This window comes from Sparus aurata, chromosome 22, assembly GCF_900880675.1.
Source record: "Sparus aurata chromosome 22, fSpaAur1.1, whole genome shotgun sequence".
Classification (NCBI taxonomy): Eukaryota; Metazoa; Chordata; class Actinopteri; order Spariformes; family Sparidae; genus Sparus; species Sparus aurata.
Window position 1 is genome coordinate 18,980,829 of NC_044208.1, and position 21,887 is coordinate 19,002,715.

At 44.3% G+C, this 21,887-nt stretch overlaps 1 protein-coding gene across 2 annotated transcripts in view; it reads left to right on the top strand.

Annotated features, from left to right (window-relative positions):
* Nucleotides 1-21,887, top strand: part of stxbp5a (syntaxin binding protein 5a (tomosyn)) — a 104,613-nt gene that overhangs the window by 24,158 nt on the left and 58,568 nt on the right. For both annotated transcript variants that reach the window (XM_030405181.1, XM_030405180.1), the window contains exons 4-5: nt 16,811-16,892; nt 19,438-19,538. In XM_030405181.1, coding sequence (XP_030261041.1) covers nt 16,811-16,892; nt 19,438-19,538 — 183 coding nt within the window. The remainder of the gene's footprint in view (nt 1-16,810; nt 16,893-19,437; nt 19,539-21,887) is intronic.

Here is a 21,887-nt window from a genome sequence, read left to right on the forward strand (position 1 = left end):
AGACATTTTCACGATCCTCATGGTTTATGCAGCTCTACACTGTGTGTGTGAGTAGGTGGTGGCCATGTTTATACAAGGAGCCTCATGATATTCATGCCATGCGGACCCTCACAGATATACAGTATATATGTATGATGGAAGGATGATAATATCTTGCTCCAAAGGGAATAACATTTTTTTTTATTTTAATGACCCCTTAACCTTCTGACCTTTCATGCAAATATATATATGTTCTCGATGTGCCCCAAACTGTTGTGTGGCTCTAACAACAGCATATCAATAGTCTGATCTGTCTGACAAACAATTTTTGTATTTTGGATTTTTGCGCATGAATAATGTATATTTTTGGCTTTCTAAAAACTGCCACAAAGTTTGCAGAATGGCGTCCTGCTCGAGGGCACTTCAGAAGGACAGATGGCCACCATGGCAGGGACTTGAACCCTTCGTCCTCCGTTTGAAGGACATCTTCATTTCTGACTATGCCACCCCTGCTGCCCTCAGTGTGTGTGTGAGAGTGTTTGAGCTCAGGTTAGAGAGGAAATGCAGATGCTTCACAAACACAACGGTGCCTCTCTGTGTGCCTGAGTGGTTCGAGTTCACTTTCAGCCTCCAGTTCGGTGCTGGTGATACTTGGCCTTCTGTCTCGCATTAATCAAAGAGCAGAGGACAGCACTCCGATTAATATTTTATATGCTGCATGACACTTTTGGCAGCTTGCCCTTCTCCAGCGTGCTACTGGCGAAGTGACAACCATACAATGTAGCAACGGTGTGTCTAATTAGGCCTAAAGCAGACACAACAGAATTCATGCCAGCAGGGAGTGCTGCATAGATAAATCAATCCATCAGTCTGGATAAATCTATAGGTGCTGCCGTTGTAAGTCTGTACGGGCATCTCGGGATTAATGTCATTTCAGAAGAATTTGCAAAAGAAATCTGCGGTTTAGTATGTTTCTGACTGCAGTGTCTCTTTACCTGCTCGAGGCGAGTCTTGGCATGGTTTCCTTTCATTCGACCTCCTTAACTATACCAAGTCTTTCATCTAACTTTGTATCCGTTTGTGTTAGAGTCGTCTCAAAAGGCAAGACTTTGGTACCTGAAGTGTTCTGGTTTCTTGTTGTAGTCCGAGTGTCAAACAGCCGCGTATGACCAGGTTTAAGCCATGGACAAGGAACCTCTTCTCAGTCTTGTGGTCGTGATTTGTTTGACGAAGATCAGGAAGGTCCCGTAGTCTTCACCATCTTGGATGCACTCTTAAGTTCATATTCCACAATGTGTTGGGCTTTCAAACTCGAACAGCTCCCTTGCCTCTGGTCAGCTCTGGGCGAAGATCTCTTAGTTAGCGCTTGAGGAACGACGTCCTTCCTAGATGCCTCTCCCCGACATGCTCGAGGTCCTGGCATATCCACTAACAAATCTGTACGTATGAAGAGACGGCTCCCCCATTTAGAGTCCGGGGCCAATCTGTCTGCCCATCTCCGACAGCCACTAGTCCACCATCCATCCTTCCACGACCCCTCATCCCTCCATCCCTCAAACCCGCCCCTTACCATCAATCCATCCCACTTACATCCTGTCAAATATCCATAATATGCAATAAACTTTAACATTTAACAGGAACTTACGAAACATAAACCCCAAACTATGATGGCATCTGCATTCATATGCAGATATCTGTTTGTAGATATAATTGAAATGTCATCTCTGTCTACATTCTCACATTTCAAACTGCTAATCGGACTGTAAACATCTACCGACACATGGAAGAGGAAGTCTTGGCCCGGATATCTGTAATACACATTATTTATGTCTGTTGGCTATACCAGAAGCCCAAAAGACATTGGCCATTGCCCCAAGACCCTAATTCCTAGTCATGCCATAGCCAGTTGCTTCCAAGATTGGTGTTTGAGTAACATAAATGGCACAAAATCATTGTAATTCTACCCCGACCAGTTCAGGAGAGATGGACTGTATCCCTTTCTCATCCTCTTCAGGCATTACCATGCAACGATTTTTTTGTTTAGCAGTCCATCTATTACACACACACACACACACACACACACGCACACACGCACACACACACACACACACACACACACACACACACACACACGCCAGCCTCTGTGGTGTGAGTATACAGTCAGTCAAGTGTCACTGCACGGCTGGCAATACACTCTGACGCTTGCTGCGCTGGCAGCTTACAGGCACCTGTCCTTGAAAGTAGGGCCCGGCTCCACGTGGGTTGGCACATTGTAACATATTAGAGGCCAGCAGTGGCTAATCTCCCGTGGTCCTACCTTTTGAAAAGATTTGTTTGATATCAGTGCCAGAACGTGTGTATGTGTGTGTGTGTGTGTGTGTTTGTCAGGAGAGAGAAAGGGGGGGGGGGGGGTGCATTTGACTTTGATTGCTTCGAGGTAGTGTTGGGAATATGGTGAGTGTAGCTCCAGGAGCAGGCTTAATGGCTGCTGTTGGTTTGTAAAGTGTTTTTAGCTTTGTAAATGATGTAACACTCGTTTTAATGCCCCTGTATCTCACTATCGAAGAACTGCCAATGTACAGTGCGGTGGAGTACGGCGTCTGGCACTTAAGATCAGATTAAGAAACGGATGCGTTTGATGAGAAGGCTCCTCAGTCCGGATGCGTTTCATTGTCTTCGGTGCGCGTATTAAATCAGACGCTCATGATCTCGCAGTGCGAACGCGTTAAAGGTTAATTTGCCACTAAGTTACTTTCTAATCAAACATTTTCCTCCCTGCCACTTTGAGAGGGTAATACATAAAGCCATCTAAATGCATATGCCGGCTCCCAGTCGCCACATCCATTATTCATAGACGGGAGGAAACCCAGTCACATATTTTAAGTACTGCTTGTGTCTTCCTCCCTGTCTCTTATATCCCCTCGTTTTCTCCATCTTTCTGTCACTATACAGCCTCTCACTCACTCATCCTCCCCATCCACCATATCCAATAATGAGCATGTGGAATTGTAAAACATTGTGTTCACATGGTAAAATTGATCAGATGTCCGGGACAGTTTGTACCTGCTCTCCCCGGCCCTGCTGGTATTACATCCTCCATTGTTTGGACTATCTGAGAGTCTGTTTATGGATTTGTTTTCATAGCGAGTATGTTCAATATGTGCAATCCAATGACAACAGTGGGCCAAATGTGTGAGGCGAGAACGAGGAATGAGCTGTGTGTGCGAAGGAATTACAAGCATCCCCTTTGGAGACCTGGCCTGGGCCGCGGTTCATGTTTCATTTATTTCGCACGTTACATAAGAAATCAGATGTATATGCACGGATATAACGCCTCGACGATCTAAAAATAAACCCAAAGGCCTTTTTATTTGGATTACAGTGGTGAGATTCTTGCCATTGTTGTTTTATAAAAGGGTTTGTAGGACCAAAATATAACCAGATATCAAAATAATTAATTCTTGGCTCCGATCGCAACATTTGTAGTCTTCTGATTGGGATATTTGGGCTTTTATTTTGGAACAGGTAAAGGAAGTGTTGAGTTTGTATTAACAGCATAGTCATTTTAAATTTACGTTCTACTTGTTCGGTGTAGGTTTGGTTGGTTGGCACAAATTCAAACTGGTTGAACAGAAAACTAAATTGAACGCTGCCGTAATCGATATGTTTGTATTAAGGGTTTATTTGAATGACTACATGTATGTGAAAAGGGTCACATGTAGGATTATCAAGCTCCCCTCAACTTTACGAAGCACTTTAGCCTCTCTCACCTCTTTACTTTGGTTCTTTGACACATAACTTTACTTTTTTCAGTTCACCTTTGCCGCTCCCATCAGCATTGTTTTCAGTAGCAGCAGTTAGTTGGGGGGAGATAATGAGATATTGTTTTGCCAGCTTGTGAAGTCCTTCATCTGCTCTGAATGTTACTAACACACTGAGACACATTTAGGGCTTTCTCCATTAGCCGGCCCCCTTTTGCCACGCAATGTGCCAAGCCAAACTGTGATGACATGCATTTCCCAGTGGGGGGACAGCCGCACCACGCTGCTGTGGCCATGTTTGGCCGCCGCCCCGTGACGGTCTCCTCCCTTTTTTGCCGGCTCTTTAGTGGCTAAACTCATGTGTGTCCCTGCTGGAGACGAGAGACATCGCTGTGCTCAGCTCTCAGTTCTTTTGGCCATCAGGGCTGGTAATGTTAACCCGAGCCGAAAACTTTGAAGCCGAAGCTTTTAAACTGCAGTGAAAGTCGAAAATCACCGAGGGCAGATTTGATGTCGACTGCAGAGCGGAGAGTTCTACCACAGTTCATGCTGTAATTGGCCAAGTGGGGTTCAGAGCGCTAACGTGTTCGCAGCAGATGGAGCCGATGTCCTTGCGCTCTTCCATGGGCTGGGACTCATGTTTAATACATCGTCACCTTGTACCCAGCGGACTGTGCGCGCTATGTGAGGTATGCGCGTAACAATGGACACACGGAACGGCCGTGGACTGCACTCCAACTGTACCAAATCCAACCTCAATGTGTTATTAGATAAGTCTCCGTTAGACATCCAAACAGCACAACACTAAAGCCACATTTTTCGCAGAAATTACAGCCACCACTTGTCACTTGCTGAAACATTGTTGGGCCTCCCTGTTGTGTTTAGCTCCATCGCCTGTTGGAACATAATCCTTTAACTGGCTTTGCATTGCTATCACAAAAGCAGAACTTATGATTACTGTTAAGCCGCTGTCTGTCTGTCTCACTCATGTAAATGAGCCTATTAAACAGTTTGACAGTTAACAGTAGCAGAGCTAAAAAAAATAAAATAAATAAAAACGCATGTCGGTCCGATCCAGGATGATCTGGGCGGAGGAATGTTGAATGTTTTCGTTTCTCCGTTTTCTATTCACGCAGCATCTCCTGCCTCATCCTGTCTTGTTCTGTTTCACACCTTCCACCCTCCCCCCCCCCCCCTTCCACATTTCTCATTTTCTCTCCGATGCTATGCACGCTTCTGCAGAAAGGGTTTGGCCACGAGCTGTTCTGCTGACTCAACATTTTTTCCCCCCCCTCACAGTTTACCCCTTTGCTCCCTCCCGCTTCCCCCTCTATCTTTATCCTCCCCTCCCTTTCTTCCTCTTTCCCGCCTTCGATCCCTACAGCCAGTGAATTTCCAAACCTCTCCCCCCCCCAAATGCTCTTATTCTCTGCCTCCTCCTTTCCTCTCCCCCTCCATCTTTCTGATCTCTTTTCAGATATTTGCCTTGCAGTGTCCGTACAGTAGCTCGGCGCCAAGCTGTCCTGCTAAAATTAGACGATGTGGATGTCCTGGGTTATTAACACTCTACTACTGGGCAGAACGGGCCGTGCTCCAGAAACTAACAATCCACATTATCCCTACAGCATGGGGGGGGGGGTTACATTTTTTACTGTGTGTCACCACTGTGCTCGCCTCGCCTGTGCTGGCTCACGTCCAGCGTATTCATGGACAATATTTCTTAAAGGGGACGGGATTTTAGCACAACTGGCTACAAGGTCCTCTGTGTTCCAGCATTGTGCTTCGTTGTAATCCTGATGGTGGCTAGCCTGTCTGCATGAAAGCTAATCAGTGTTCAGGTTAAAAAGTTATGTTTCCAATATTCTTATCTTGCCCTGCACAGTCATTAAGCTCAAGCGAGCACGTTGGTACTATCAGATTTTTCTAGATACACCAACCCTCTGGTGCACTCGTCCGCCTGCAAACTCCAAGAGCGGGCCTCATTTCTCCCGCGAATTTGGATTACAGCAACGTTGAACCTTTCACCTCAGCAAATGGCCATTGTCGAATATGTCATCTAGATGAATCTCAGGGACGGGGGGGGGGGCAATAGATGTATGTATGTGTGCGCATCGCAACGCTTTTCCAAGGTGAGTGTGTGTGGAAGCTGAGGTAGCAACAAATACTCAGCGGCCCCATCGCAGTTTAATTGTTTGCCAGCATAATAAATCATATGTGTCAAGTGAGATTATTTATACAAGGACTGCGTTAAACAAATGAATCACCGGTTTGCTCAACTCCAGGTTTTTCTCGGTGCGCGTTGGGCGCCCGCAGGTTGCCTCTGTGCGTTATTTGCTTGCGTTGCAGTTATATTGCATGACAATACTCGTGTGTCTTTTCTTTTTTCTTCTTCCGAGTGTGACTGATATTCATGAGGACGTGTGAATCTCATGGCTTCCTCCCTCCGCTCTCTGTCATTGATGTATTTGGGCGCGATCTGAATGCTCGGGCAGAGAGAGAGGGGGGAAGGAAAACAAATGAACGCAAATAAGGCTGAGGGTCCTTCGGAGCTATAATGTGTAAATATCTAGAAGTCAGGGGGGGAAGACCTGCTTCCAGCGCGCATCAGCACCTTGATGGGATGCTAGTCACTGTACCGTTGTTGCTAAGCGACAGCTGAAAACCTGGTTGAGGCACATTTTTCGCTCAAGTTGAGACGTTTTTTTTCGAATTTCACTGACCGCTACGCTGCTCAGCGGGAAAAAAAAAGAAAAAAAAACTGCCCTTCACTGACCCTCTCTGTCCGATACATGTTGTTTTTTTTCATCTGAACCAATAAAACCATGTCAGCATTGTAAAGAGAGGTCCCTCGTGGACGCAAAGGATATGCTTTCATTTTTACAGTGCTGTACGGACAGGAAAAACCAAGAGCATTGTTGTTCCAATGCAGTGCATTCCCAACTGATGCTCGGTGGCAAAAGCTTTAAAGGAGCACTATGTCATATTTGGAGAGGTTCAAACTCTGAATTTTTATATTTACAATATTAATGAGGTAATGATACAAAAAATATGTATTTGTTCTACAACTGTTCTACAACTAGATGTTCTCAGAGGAAAAAAAGGTCCTCAGAACACTGTTTGTAGCCCGAAAGGTGACAGGGTCCGCCACATGTAAACAAAGTAAAACAGTATGAAATTGTGATGTCCATTAAGGTCAGCTTGTTTATTTAGTCATGAAAACAAAGAGAGTTGTTAAAGAGAATAAAAAATATCTATAATAAACCACATCATAAGTCATAGGTCACATCATCATGATTTTAATGTGAATATCCTTTTAAATCATGCCCTTCAAAAATCTATTATCCAAAAAAATAAATCAAAGCTTCATCAAATGTGCTACGACAAGATGAAGCGTCAAAAAAAAAAAAAAAAAAGCTGACTTAAGGAAGGGGCAGCGCTAAATGCCTGGTAATAGCTGATTGCCCCAGCCACAGTGAAGGGGCTGGATCACGGCCTGAAGGAATGGCGATCCTGCTCCCTCAGCAGCACTTAAAATTAGATGTAAACAGCCGCGGGCAGTCAAAGGGGAGGGCAGGAGATGGGTGACATGGGAGCGTTCAGGCAGGCTGAGGTCAAAGTGGGCTGGAGCATTACGGATGATTTGTACGATGGCACCTGCAAATGGGAGCTGAGTAATGTGTCGACAAGCAGCCGAGCCGAGTCCTTTGTGGCCGTGATGGGGGTCTTGTTAAGGTTGTTACGACAGCCTTATTGCCTTGCTTCACTATTGTGAACGCATCTATCTTGCTCCCACCCTTCTAATTTCTTTCTCTCACTTTCTGCTTTCTTTGCCTGCTTCTGCTTCCGTCTCGCCTCCTTTTTTGTTTCCTCTGTTTTCCGCTTTCCGACTGCCATCGCCTCACTGCTGTCTCCGGGCCCTGTGCAGTGCAGCCCCGTGGTCCCGCCTCCCTCCCCGGCAGAGTGATGTATGACTGGCTAGCTTTGACGTCACCTAGGGCCCAACGTCATAGCAACTCAGTGCTCCCAGGCTTGTGCTTTCTGGTGCTTTCTCTCGGCGCCTCGCCCTTATTCCTTCTCCTCCTTTATACTCCATTAATCACCTCTCTCTTCTTCCGTTTTCTCTTCCTCTGCGCTATCTACTGTTTCCCCCCTTCTCCACGTCAATTTCGTTATCTTGTCCATCATTTTTCATTGCCTCTGGCTCTTATTAAAACGTACTCTTGCCTCTCTTCTTTCTGTCCACCCTCGCCCCTCTGGAGCTTTTCTATTCTCGTCTGAAGCTGCATCCTCTCCTCCGTTTTTCTATTTACTCCGCTCGCAGACACACAAATATACCGAGGCATGACATGTTTGAGGTAGGCAGACAAGCAGCGAGCTAGCCTTCGTCTCATGTGAAATGCAGTCTCATCCCTATTCAATTACACTTATCAAGATCAACTCTATTCCTGGACAACAGGGTTTCATAAAACCTGCAGTCTGCTTTCCCACTGTACCCGGCCAATTCTCTCTATGACAACTTTGCTTTGCCAGATGCCCGGTGACTCACCTTTATTTGTGAGTTGCCTGTGGCTTCGACAAAAATACATACAAGAGGAGCGATGCAAAAGTGAATTATCAGTCAAAACTTTGACTTCCAGAATAGCGCGAAAAAACATTTCATCGGACTCGACAAGACATGAAGCTGACCCACTTTCTGCTTTTCGCTCTACGTCTTCCTCTCTCTTCCTGTCTACTTGTCTCGCTCCCGTTGGTGCCCGCGGTCAGTCTGTCCACTTTTAGCGTCAGCGCACTGTGGCGAGGGGGGACCGCTGAGCGAGATAGAGACCTCTCTTGGTTAAAATGGAATGAGGAATGCTATTGTCAGCAACTGTGACACATCTCCTACTGAGGCTGTCCCGTGTGGAGGGAGCCGAGGCACTGCGGTGTAACTTCGGGTCATGTTTGTTAAAATACCGGGAGAAGTGTGACTGTTGCAACTGAGATGTTGAGGAACTTCTCTTGCAAAGTGATGTGTGTCATATTAAGATTCGAGAAAAGGTCAGGTGCAGTTCGATATCACTTGTCAAACCACTCCGCCCACTCCCTGGGATAGAATGTTAGCAGCTAAAGTTTCTGCAAACTACTAATGCATTCACATTTATACGTGTCACATCATGTTCACATTTCATGTTTATGACCTGACTTGGGGATGGTGGTGGGGTGACAGGCAAAAGGGCTGCCGAGCCAGTGACTGCAGTTCAAGGCTGCGTTTTAAAATTTCTAAGGTTGAAACCAGTGGATGTTGTTAAGGAGACCTCAGGACAATGTCCACCTGTCTTTGTGGCGACAAAAACCAGACTTATTTGATGAGACCTTGGGACATCACCTGGTGTGTTTGTAGCACCCAAAACAGGAATTTCAAGCCTAACCCTAACCCCTAACTCTTTCCCACTGGGGCCTTTATAAACAGTTTTCTAGGGTTTATGCCCTGCCTTGTTGGTTGCCCGAGCTCTCACCGTCCCAGATCGGTGCCTTAACTTGATCCTCCAGGTTCATTTTCTGACCCTAACTGGCTTTGCTTTGTGGCCTTGACACGTTTTGCGGGATCATGCCCTGCCTTGTGGGTTGCACTAACCCTAACCATCTGAGTGTAGTGTAGTCTACCCCTTGGGGTGCGGTTACCCTTCAAGTCTTTCACCCGTTTCTGGGTAGCTCTATGACCCATTTTTCAATTTCTTTATGCTTCTCCCTGGGACAGTGCTGGACACTAGGACCTGCAGACAATGTGCACCAGTCTGTGCCATACCGTTAATTCCCCATTCAACTGCTGAGTCGTTGGAGGAGGCAGGGGGACCATCGTGTTACCTTCACCCTCCCTAACACCGAACCCCTTTCCTGACCATGACCAAGGGATTTTTGTACCTCAGCCTAACCAGACCATAAGCAAAGCATTGTCACAATGGAAAAATTAAACAGAACACTGGCAACATTTATTATGGCAATTGGGTTGCAATCACAGTATCACCAAGAATCTTTCTATTTCTCTGCTAAACAAACACTGTTGACTCTACTCTATGATCAACAGTGTAACAAAATAAATTGAATCACCTCCTCTGCTCATGAAGATTTGGTGGTGTATCAATATGTTTCCCCTAAGGACATATTAGGAAATAGTCAGTCAACAACATGTAGGCAAGTGCACTTTTCATTTGTCTCAAGGTTTGCAAAAAAAGTTTGTTCACGTTCATTATAAGCGCATTGAGTCTTCTATCTGTCTCTCCCTCTTGTACCCCGTGAAATGTTTTGTAAATGTTGTTATACCATGTCAAAAGCCAATGATGTGAAAACAACCCACAGAAATTGAAGTTATGTTATTTCCTACCCTGGCGTGAAATCGAGGCAAAGTCTCACTGCCAGGGGAAACATGTATTTTATAGGAAACACATTTTGACACAACAGTGGTAAATAGCTGCCCAGTGCCGGAGGTTCACAAAAACAAATGTAAAAGCTTTCATGCACCGGGTTAAGATTGAATTACCATCAAATACTGAGAGCAGCAGAAAGGGCATTCAAATAAATAACATAGGAAAAAGATTTCCTTTTAAGACAGAGTGGTCCTTTCTGTGGTCACAATATATCAGAATGATTTATTATTACAAGCAATTATTAATGATCAACTAATCATTTGCAAATGATTCAATCATTTTTAGCTTTATCACAAAACAAATGCCGTCATTATATGTATATGTAACAGAGCATTTACAACAAAGGGTAAATAATAGTTATGATTAACAAATGAATAAAGTATTTTTTAATTTTTTTATTATGGTAAATATTTCCTGTACATTGACATTAACAGTCAATCTAACTCAACCGATGTTAACGGCTTTGATAAATCTTCTTACTGGCTGTTGCTCATCTGTGAGAAACCTATTGGTGGAAGTTTTCTGCAAATAGATGAAACTTAAAAGAGACATTAGTCTAAAAAAAAATTCCCATTTCAGTCGCTGAAACGCTGCTTTCTAGGTGACTGTGTTTTATGTTGAATTTAATGAGATGTTTTTGAAGGGACTCTGTGGAACAACCCGAGGCCTTCATTAAGAAGTCCGCGGTCCGGCAGCATTACCTAGACTGTCTCCTAATACATGTAACCTATATTTGTAACAGTGTTTCCCACACATATGCTTTACTAGGGCAGGCCCAAGTATTTTTTGCGACCCAGTTCGGCATGTTGTCCTTTTGCTATCCGTCTGAGAGAACAACGCTGTCTGCGATGGATTAACTAGTGGACAATCTTCCCCTCCCGTCACTGTCAATCACACATGGTCCGCAGAATGCACATAACACTATAATTTGCTCTCATATGGCCAATAAAAGATAAAAAATATAGGTAAATTGCAATTTCTTTTTTACATACAGCCCCTTTGAATAATAATAATGATAGTGATGATGATAATAAACTTTATTTCTATAGCACCTTTCAAAACCAAAGTTACAAGGTGCTTTGCAGAATATAGCACCAGACAGTACAAGAAAGACAAATTAAACAAATAAAATGCAATAAAATAAGCTGCTTCACAAAATACAATACCTGTACAAAGAGTAACAAACAAGAGCTATAATAGAAATGGAAATTAGATGAATATACTTTGAAAGAGTTTTTGCAGTGCCTTCAATGGTTTAACATGCAGTCGGAGCTGCAAAGGCTTACAGTATGTGTGGTAAATTATTTGTTATTAATAGTCAAGCTTCTATTCAAACGTGATGCACATTTTAACCAAAGATACAGAAAAATGGCAGAGAAAATGAATGAACGTCTGTTTCCATTATTGTGTGATTGTCGAGAGATGGCTGCTTTGAGATAAACCGTGGGTGGCGTTAACCCGGTGCCATTAAGCCATTAAGGAAGAGGAGGCAGCAGCGTGATGATGTAGTTGTGTGGAGTGGTGGAGCAGAAAGCCTGTGTGATGTTTAGGCCACACGCCTAATGTGTGTCTTGATTTAGCTGCTAAGTCTGTCTCTGTTGCACATTTTATCGACATACCAACTTATCAACCTCATTCGAGCCCGAGGGTTGTTTTATGCACAGATTGAAAATGTGCATAGAAACAAGTGTGCTGCATAAAATTATGCAAGTGTACCTCTCTCAGTTTAACACACGTACATGTAAAGAAAGGCGCTTTACTACAGCTAATTGACAAAGCACACCTCTTTGCGTACTGAAGCTAAGTCTTCCCGCGTTGGATTCAGTGTCTTGTTGTGGCCTGCTGCATTTTAACGATAATTATTATGGCAACATTTACTTGAAAACATGAACAAAATCCATTCTTCCCTCTTTGATGGGTTGAATTTATTTTTGCGACGTGTCTGTGTGTGTTTGTACGCTTCACGATAATGTGCTTGTGGGATGGCTGCCTCTCTTCAGAGAGAAGGCAATGCGAGCAGTTTAAGAAACACAACCTTAAATCCTTTTCTCTCTCTCTTTCTTAGGCCCCTGGAAGATTTGGTTGCCAGGCAACATTAGGAAAGAGTTTTCAATTAATTCATTTTGAGTTAGATGGACTGTACTGTCGCCAGGCCCCGACCACGCTGACTAACACAGGTGCAGTCGCATGTTTGAAGGTCAAACAAAGAAAATGATGCTGTGCGGCTTTCTGTGCAGAAACGAAACACGAGCTGAGGGAAACGTCGATGTGCTTTAAATTTAGTTCCCTCCTTCCTCAATTTAGAGAGCACTCATTAACTTACCGCAGATCTCGCCACAGTTTATGAAGACAAATAGCTACCTCCAGTGATTACCTTCATGTACAGGCAGCAATTCAATTGACACTTCAAGGTGGTACTACTTTTTATGTTTTCGGAAGAACAGCAACAGAGCAGGAGCCACTTCCCCTCTTTCTTCTGAGCGTGGAAACAATTAAAAAGCAGTGTAATTAAAGCTCCTAGGCGTTTTGCAGCGCATTATGATCCTCATTAAAATAGCTGATCTAAGCTTGCGCAACCTTACTTGCACATTTTGACCTACATGGACGTCAGTGTCCCTCTCCGAGTATGTGACAGTTCGGCCAGCAGCAGTGTCCTGGAGGATCGCGGCCGTACTAGGTCAAGTGGACAGAGCATCGGGGTCGTCTGTCCTCGTCCACTAGCTGTGACAGTGATTTGGTGTGTGCTGATGAGCTTTCTCATGCCTCTCTCTCTCTCTGTCTCTCATAGTCATTGTACTTTGTTTCTTTTGAATTTATTGCTGCGTACAAAGCTAAAAAGTGTTCGGTGCAGCAGAGACTTTCTGCCACTCTATATATTTCACTTTGCTTGTTGTTGTTGTTTGTTTAGGGCTCTTCTTTTGTGAACCTCATCTGTACGGTCTCTACTTGACAGCTGATGTTGCACTTATTTAGAATGCCTCTTATCTTGGTCTAGATTAAGCTATTGATGTTGTGATGACTGGCATATATACCCTAACTGTTCGTGTGTTTTCTCCTGTATGGAACCAAACACAACAAGCTCCCAGCTCGATGAAGAATCCACGAGAGATTACTGCTTGAAACTTAAAGCTGACATAATCAGCAATGGGCGATGTTGATGTATCTAAGTGCTTTTGAGGAGAATCTAAATTATTTTCTATATCGATTTTGAGACCAATGAGTGAACTTTATCCCTATGATGCAAAGGGGAAGCTGGAAATAAGAAGGTCCCCAACCTTTGTGCTGACTCTAGGTCTTATAGATCCCAGTGAAGTGATGGTTTGAAAAGGTTCAAGCTGCACCCTTGCAACTGCAGCTACAGTTGGATATACTGGATTTGTTTAGGAGAAGGTTATACCTCTGACTTTCAGACTTAGGCTCGTGATGGTTTAAGTCTGGTTAGATGGTTAGACATTAGAACTTCAAGGTACTGACTCAGGTGTGCTATAGGGGAAGACTCAAATCTTTATCGAGAACTTTAGGCAGTTCCGCGGTCCGCTCAGTTCTCCTGGAGGCTTACTGGCTTAAATCCGGTGGGAGCTGGTAGATTTCTCCTGGTCAGGGCATCACTGGCTCAGAGCTGGAGTCCTTTAATTGCATGTCCAGGAGGGGGAGGGCAAAGCTTAATCCACCTGAAGAGTTCAGGGGCAGCACAGAGGCTACTCTATCACACTGATAGCTGATTGGGGGGCGTCTAGCATGTGCTCTGCTGGGATTTAAGAACTGCCGTCAGCTCTCTCTGAAAAACCTGGTTGGTTGGAGCACCATGAGTCTCTCAGACTTTTATATGTTTTCCCCCCAAGATCCAGGGTTTTCATATATCGGAGCTGCATTAGAATGTCCTGATTAGAACTGACTAGATAATCACAATTGTGGTTTTCACTTTTGTTGGGCTTGTTAGGAAACAGTTGCTTGGAGAGTATTTCTGGCCATCTCAAGAAATCTAATATCTAATCTCTTGAAAGCCCCTTTTAAGATGCCATTAAATGTCTCTGTAGCTGCTAATTTCTCCTCCATGCTCATCAGAAATAGTATCCACTGAATGGAGATTAATACTATGTTGGACCAAAGGCTGCAAACTGTGAAGCAGAAGAAATTAAATACAGTCTAGAGAGAAAAAGAATCTGGAATGGATGAGTTTGAAGGCTTTTGGCTGAGGTAAAACGAGGTGTGTGGTGCCGGCTTTGTTTGTGCGGTGGCTTTATTCATTGGGATGGTCACAACACACCTCAGGAATGATTACATGCATTACACCCTAATAAATTACACTGGAGCCTGTCTGCGGGCTGAAGGCGCAGTTTGCACTGTGGGAGAGGAGGACTTGATTATCGGTGTGTGAATTAGATTTTTAGGTGGGCTCGGCTTGTTCTGCTGTTGCCATTGCTACCATATTGTTATTACCAACACGTACTGCTGTTTTATATCTGCTCAACGGATAATTAAAGGAATGTCTCGTTACCTCAGTGTTTGACTCAATCACAGTTACAAGGGGTAATGGTTGAAATCCCCCCCGATGAAATGGGACAACCTTTCAAGACCTTCAGATTTTATCAGTGGTCATTGATGGCGTTTATGTATACAGACCCAACCCGACATTTCCAATATGCTGACTTCATCTCTGGTCGTTTCTCATGTTATGGTTGCAATCCAGGTATTATCACAATGCCATTTGTCAGTTATCTGATGTCCATATAAGCATTGGCGCTCTCAGTTCCTTCACAACTTCATTCTGTCAGTCAGGTCATCAAATAAAAAAGAACACTGCTTCGTTACCTGGCCGCCATTTGTGCTTTATAGGCTAAGATTTGCAACCCATGCTCCTATCCTACCAGTCAGCACTGATATTAGAAGAGCTGAAACAACGAAATATGTCAGAATGAGGGACTATTATGCATAATTCAGCAATAACAAGGTAGGTTTAGCCAGCTAGTTAGCTACTGAGACATCAGCTAACTAGTTGCAATTGTTTTCTCCTCCAACAAGGAAAAGTAACATAATATCACAGAAACTGGGCGATGTGGCCTGAAAGCTCTGCTTGGATGCATGCCCAGTGCATCCTAGCCACTGGCCATTGCCTGACATACACCATCCCAGAAATGTAACTGCATGTTGCAGTGATGCAGAGCAGACTGTGATTGATTTGCTTGGCAGCATCGCATTTCTGGCTTTTCCATTAGCATCTTGCATGGACTGTGACCTGTAGATTCCTGTGGGATTTCCACAGGGGAAATAGTGCCTCGCCAAACCCTCTACCATTAACACAGAGACGTAGTTGTGAGCCGAAGAGGTCAGTGTGTTTACCGGGGAAAGTATCCGCTCTATCACCACTGCCAGCAACAGAGACGCAAAAATGTTTTAATGCTCACAATGGCAAAGGCCACCTGCGTAGGACAGCACAGGCTCAGAGCCTACGTGCAACTATGAATCAGACTAAACACGTCACTCCACCCCTACACCCAGCAAGAATCAGGACACGCTACGTGTACACATGAACGTAAAACTGAGGGTTAGGGCTAAGCGGTGTGGGGCAAACGCTGTACTGGGATTGGGCCTCTCGCTGTTATTCTCTCTGTTTTCTATGTAGATCCATGAAATATCCTAATAATGCTTGATCCATCTGTATTCATAGTTCACTGCATGCTTCAAATGGTTTTGGTTCAGAAACCACTGCAGGCAATTTAAAGTAGCTGGCCACCATCCCCCACCCCCCACCGAGACACACACACACGCACGCACACACACACACACACACACGCAGACACACACACACACACACTAATGATGAGCAATAGTGTCGTCTCCAGGGTGTAACACCTCTACGTGCCCCCTGTATGAAAAATTGCCACCTCCCGCCATGATCCTGAGAGGGATGCGGAGGAATGAATGGATATAATCAGTAAGCTCACCCATTCACTCTCCCCAGGAGGAGAAGCTTGTTATTCTCTGTCGGTCCCCTCTCCTTCCCCTCCTCTCCTTCCTCTGTTTTTTTCCAGCATCCATCCTTCCACCCCTCTCTGCCGTTTTTTTTCGCTCGTCTCTGCGTCTTTTATCAGAGTTGTCCATCTCTGTTTAACTGTACCCTTGCTCTCTCTCTCTCCCTTCCTGCTATTATTTTATTATCATCTGCTCGCATAATATCCACCTCTTCTCTGCCGATTCATTTTCTATACATTTGAATCCCCCCCCCCCACTCCTTCCATTTTCTCCTCCTCAATCCCGTTACAGTTCTCTGTTTTCTGCAGCGCTACCCATATTCCCCTGTTGTGTTTTGACTTTTATTGTTCATTCGGAGATTTATAGGCATGTTTGGAGTCACAAAAGGGTGACATCCTGCACAGAGAAGCTCTTTCCTCATTGAAGGTGATGAATATGATCAAGCTCTGTTGGTAGACCATAAAAATGTCAATGTGGATATTTCATTTTCTTTCGAGTATAACCAGGTGACAGATGTCGTGACCTTTGAATCAGGAGCAATTTGCGAGGGGCAAATGACCTTCAAACCCTGAGGCGCTGAGGTCCTGTGCTGCAGTGCATTTCAACAAATACCCCCCAAAAAAGACACCGTACGCGTGTTTAGCGCATGCTTTTGGTTTCCGACTGCACGTTCCTTGACAGAGATCCTCTCAGGTTTGGTCGTCCAGGCGTGGAGTGTTACTGTCAGCACGAGACTGGAGCAGCCGTCATCCAGCTACAGTTTCTCATCAATGAGGTAGGTTAAAGACAACGTGGGTAAGCACAATGCTTTATTACCCCACTGAGGCGTCTGTTCTCACCAGTACAACTAGGCCTGTCTTACAAAGCCACAGACAGGTAGCTACATGGGTAATAATGTAATTGGGAGAGAAATGTCATTATCTTGACCCAGTGTTTCACTTTAGTCTATAAAAAAAGTCCACTGTGCTGTATGTCATTTAATTAATTTAAGACTTAGAGGCTGATTCATGAATGCTCATCCCTGGTAATCGCATTTCATGCCTTAAAATGTTCAAAAAGTAGTTCCTTCTGTGTGCTGTTGCAGGGAAGGGGTTTATGGATGCTGGTGCTGGTAATGTAAAAATAACTCGCCACTGTTATCTGCTTATCTCCCTCCACCATTTCCACATTTTATCGCAGCGATTTGTTATCTTCCTTATAGGCTACTGTACCAAGAGTAGAATCAGCCATTTGACCGTATTTTCCTGGTATCAGCACTTTCTGAATGCTCTGCACTAGGCTTGACCCCGATGCTTTTGGAGCGGCCGTTGTCGTTGTAATCTATGTCCAATTCCATATTCGAAGGGAAGGAGACAATGTGTCAGAAAAATGTACTAAAAAAAGGACAAAAGACGTTGGAGTTAAAATAGTCCCAAAACCTGTGAACATACAAGTCTGCGAGGGCACATATATATATGAATATATAACTGCAAGTGCTTGGTTTGTTTTAGTGTATTTTAAACAGCGGCAAAATATGTAGATAATTTTAGTGCCTCGTCACTTTCTTCTTTAGTCTTGAATAATAATGATGACTGAAGGAATTTGGCTTATTTGATTAAAATATAAATGTATATGTATATGTGTATATATATATATATATATATATATATATATATATATATATATATAAAGGTAAGAATTATGCATTAATATGTCTAAAAATGAGCTGTGATATCTAACAATCCACAAGTTTACTCAAGGTAACCAACCGTACATTTCATTTGTTTGCCCGTTGCTACTCTCAGGTCAGGGAGGTCTGTGATCGAGACTCAGTGTAACTTGAATAAATCTAAAATGTTACCTCGACCTTGAGCGTTTGTGCCTGAGTCATATTCAGGGATAATTGGTGTTTATTCAAGTAACACACGAGTATTTATTCTCCCAAAACAGTCAGATTTCATCCCTGCACAATAGCTGTAAACTAACATTAGCGAACAACAACAAACCTCGAGAGTGTGTGTGTTTAAATTCAGCCTCACTGACTTCAGCACTCACCAGAGACTGTGGTCCCTCCCCTTATTTCCCCCTCTTGTCTATGTGATGTCATCCGTAAAGTAAAGTACATCTCCCCTCCAGCTCCAGTCCGCTGTGAACATCATGGTACATAAACACCTGACAGCGGAAGTCTCCTCCGCTGATCCCCGCTGCAGTCGGGTTGATAAACAGGAGTGAAGACAAATCCACTTTTTAATCCCAAAAGTTTGAAAGTAATCTCTGAGCTCTCCTTTCATCGCTGAACGGCAACAGGATCAGAGCAGAATCTGATGTGGCTGCAGGTGTTTAATCCTCCAGAAGGTTTGGCTCTGCACCTGACTCTCTCCCTCAAAAACCACACTCGGCAAACGTCTTTTGTTTTGTCTTAATAATGAGACCTCTAGTGGTAGAAATTGAATATTGTGCAGTTGAATAAAAAACGTTTGATTAAAAGGAACAAAAGTTGAAGAAGAAAGGGTTGCTGAAAACTCAAGAGTAAGACAACTTTCAAGATGTATAATTCATATAATTGTCGGTCAGGGTCTCTGGTGCGTCAGATTTATTACCTTATCGGTGGCAGTATTGAAAGTGTTGGTAGATATCTTTTATAAAGCTCATCAACTTCTGTCAAAGTGGAATGTATGAGAGCTACTGTGTGTTGTGCAATTTTTTTTGCATTTACCTATTATAGAATCACAGATATGAATCAACCCCGCAACTCAGCCAACCCTCACAAGGGCAATTTCTCATCTCGAACAGGCACTTCTGTCTATATGTCATGTAAAGCGACCGCGGGACACAGAGACCATTCTCTAGCATTTTGTCAAGTGTCGACTGACACGCTGGAAACATGCTATGAGTAATGATGGCACTTTCTGGTAAACATGCAGAAAGCATTCATCTTGATTGACGTCATATTGATGAGGAATGCAGCATTTAATGCTCAGTCGTGTGTGGTTGCTGTGTGTGTGTGTGTGTGTGTGTGTGTGTGTGTGTGTGTGTGTGTGTGTGTGTGTGTGTGAGAGAGAGAGAGACTGTGACTCAGCAGCTCAAAAAAAAACCCTCGGGGAGATGGAGACGATTTTTAGTGCCTCCTACACACATACGCTCATACATACGTCTTATGAATCATCATGGTTACCTGGGAGAAAAAGGTGGCTGATTTTAAAGAGTCCAGGGAACGCAGTCTGACTCAACCCATGTCACGGCTAACAGAGAGAATGCGTAGATAAGTTTATGGACATTTCCTGTGTGTTAATCTTTGAATATGAAATAAGAATTCCCCCCCTCCCCTTCTGTTGTGACAGGGAGCGCTGGTGAGTGCTCTGGCTGACGACAGTGTTCACCTGTGGAACCTGAGGCAGAAGAGACCCGCCATCCTCCACTCCCTCAAGTTCAACAGAGAGAGGTAAGAAGCGAAACGCAAGGCCGCAGATGATAAGAGATACCGTCTGTCGCAATCAATGTGTCCATCTCGCCGTCTCTCTCTCCGTTTCTCCTCCTCAATCAGGCCCTCGCACTCGCTCTGGCGCGACATGAACTGTGTCCTTTCCGAACGGGGGCAGTGACACATTTCGCCGCCTGTGTGAACTGTTAGTTTTCGCTCACTTGTCACACTGTATGCAAACAGACGGCGTTTCGTTCGGCAAAATGTGTCCACGCGCCTGCAAAACTGTGCGCAGGGCAAAGGAAGGTGACAGAGATGCTCATGCTCTCCCTCCCTCCCTCCCTCCCTCTCTCCCTCTCTCTGTCTCTCTCTCTCTTTAACTGAACGCTCATTATTTGGGTCACTTCCTCTGCCTTTGAGGCTTTTCCCATTGCCGGGGCACAGGTGCGAAGCGACCCAAACACCTGAAGGTTTTCATACCAGCGGGTTGCTAACCCACACAGGCAAAACAGAGCATAAACATAAACAGACACAGGCGATTACTACACCCACGGCGGAGCACACTTGTTACACAGATGCACCCGCTTTGGGAAGGTGGACGGCGTGTGAAATGAAAAAACTTCTCAGATCGAGTCAATAAACATGATGAGAAACGCTGCGTGGTGAGGCTGAAATCCTAAGATACGAGGTCCCTTCAGGAACCTGAGTGGTGAATTTGCATTTATAGTCTTATTACCTATAAATTGTGTGTACTTAATAGTGGTGCCAACCGGTTTTAAAGCATGCCATAACTTTATAGATAACTCTCCTGGCAGTCTGGTGTTTCCATTAATTTTAGAGAACTACAGCCATTAACTAACAGATAAGAGGAGTTGAAGTGTCCCGCTTCTGGGATACATTGTGATGCAGGGTTAGGCCCGGAATTCAAGGGGCGCTGTCCAAGTCTGAGAGAAGTGTGCAGCTGTCTTTGAGCTGGTATGAGAAAGAAGCTGTGTGCAATAATATACAAAATGGAGGATGCGATTTATTGAGATGCACTGAGATGCATCGAGAATCGTTGTGCGTTTGATTTGTCTACATGTCGGTCGTAATCAATTTGTGTGGCCAGTGATGATGAACACCTCTACTAGCAAACACATGGATGCACTTGTGATGATAACACAATGAACACCCAACCCACAGTAGTAAACTGTTGTTTCATGTCACCCCCTTGTCCGTATCCCTCAATGTCCTGTCACCTCTCTGCAATCCACTATCATAAAGAAATGTGGAGATGCAGTTAGCACCGTGGGGGCCCTTTTCCAACAAACCCTCCTTGGTGCTACATCAAGGACAATCCAATATTCAAGAGCCGACAAGAACGGCGAAGCAAATAAGCATTGCATTAGTTAGGGTATTGGAAAATCTGATTCAGGAGACAAATTATCAATCACGTGGAAAAGAGACGGTTCGGCAGCCGATTAGCAAGTGTGAAATTTCAGACTGTCCTTGAATGCACCGAAAGTGAGAATTCAAAGCTGCTCCTGCTCGTAGCCTCGGTGTTACATGACAGGCAAACATCATTTTGCACTAAATAAATACATTTCCTGCAAAATGGCTGTAAAATGATGATTGTTATGTAATCGCTTGTTTTTTGTGAATAGACAAAAACATGCAAAACATCCATAAAATCCTCCCTCCAAAATGAAATTGTTTCATTTGCCAATGTTGTTCAACCTCTGAGACACAAGACGGGCGGTGTGCGGAATCACCTCACCTCGAGGAAGTCGTCCACTGTCTCCTCCAATCACACACGTGGTGATTACCCATCAGAGCCCATCATATCATTGGCAAATGGTCTGTCACCGTGAAAAGTGGTGAACGGGTTAAACGTCAGAGCCGATGATCTGCGATGGTGCTGATGTGATTGACAGGTGGCCGGCAGCGGCTTTTAAGGCGCGTTGTGTTCTTGCGGAGGCGCTTGACCGCCTCTGACATTTTTGTAAGCACGGCCGTCCAACGCAAATGACCTCGGCAACACGGAGGAGCGTAGAGTGACTGCATCTCAGGAGACGTGGAGATGGGAGAGGGGAGCTGCGAGGTCACTTGAGACATTTGGGACCGGGGGAAGGTTGAACTAAAGCGGCGGGAAGAAGCTAGAAGAGGGACGATATATATTCCGCTCTCCATTCCCGGTTCTCGTCCCATTAAAATTTCAAGAGGATGAATACCTTTTAGTCCTCATGCATACATAATAAGCGAGATTTGGATGTAGAAAATGCAAATACGGCACTTGAGCCTCATGAGTGACAGTCTTGCTACAACCCTCAAAAAAAGTTGGGACGCTGTGTAAAACATTAATGAAACATAATGTGATCGTTCTGTAATCCT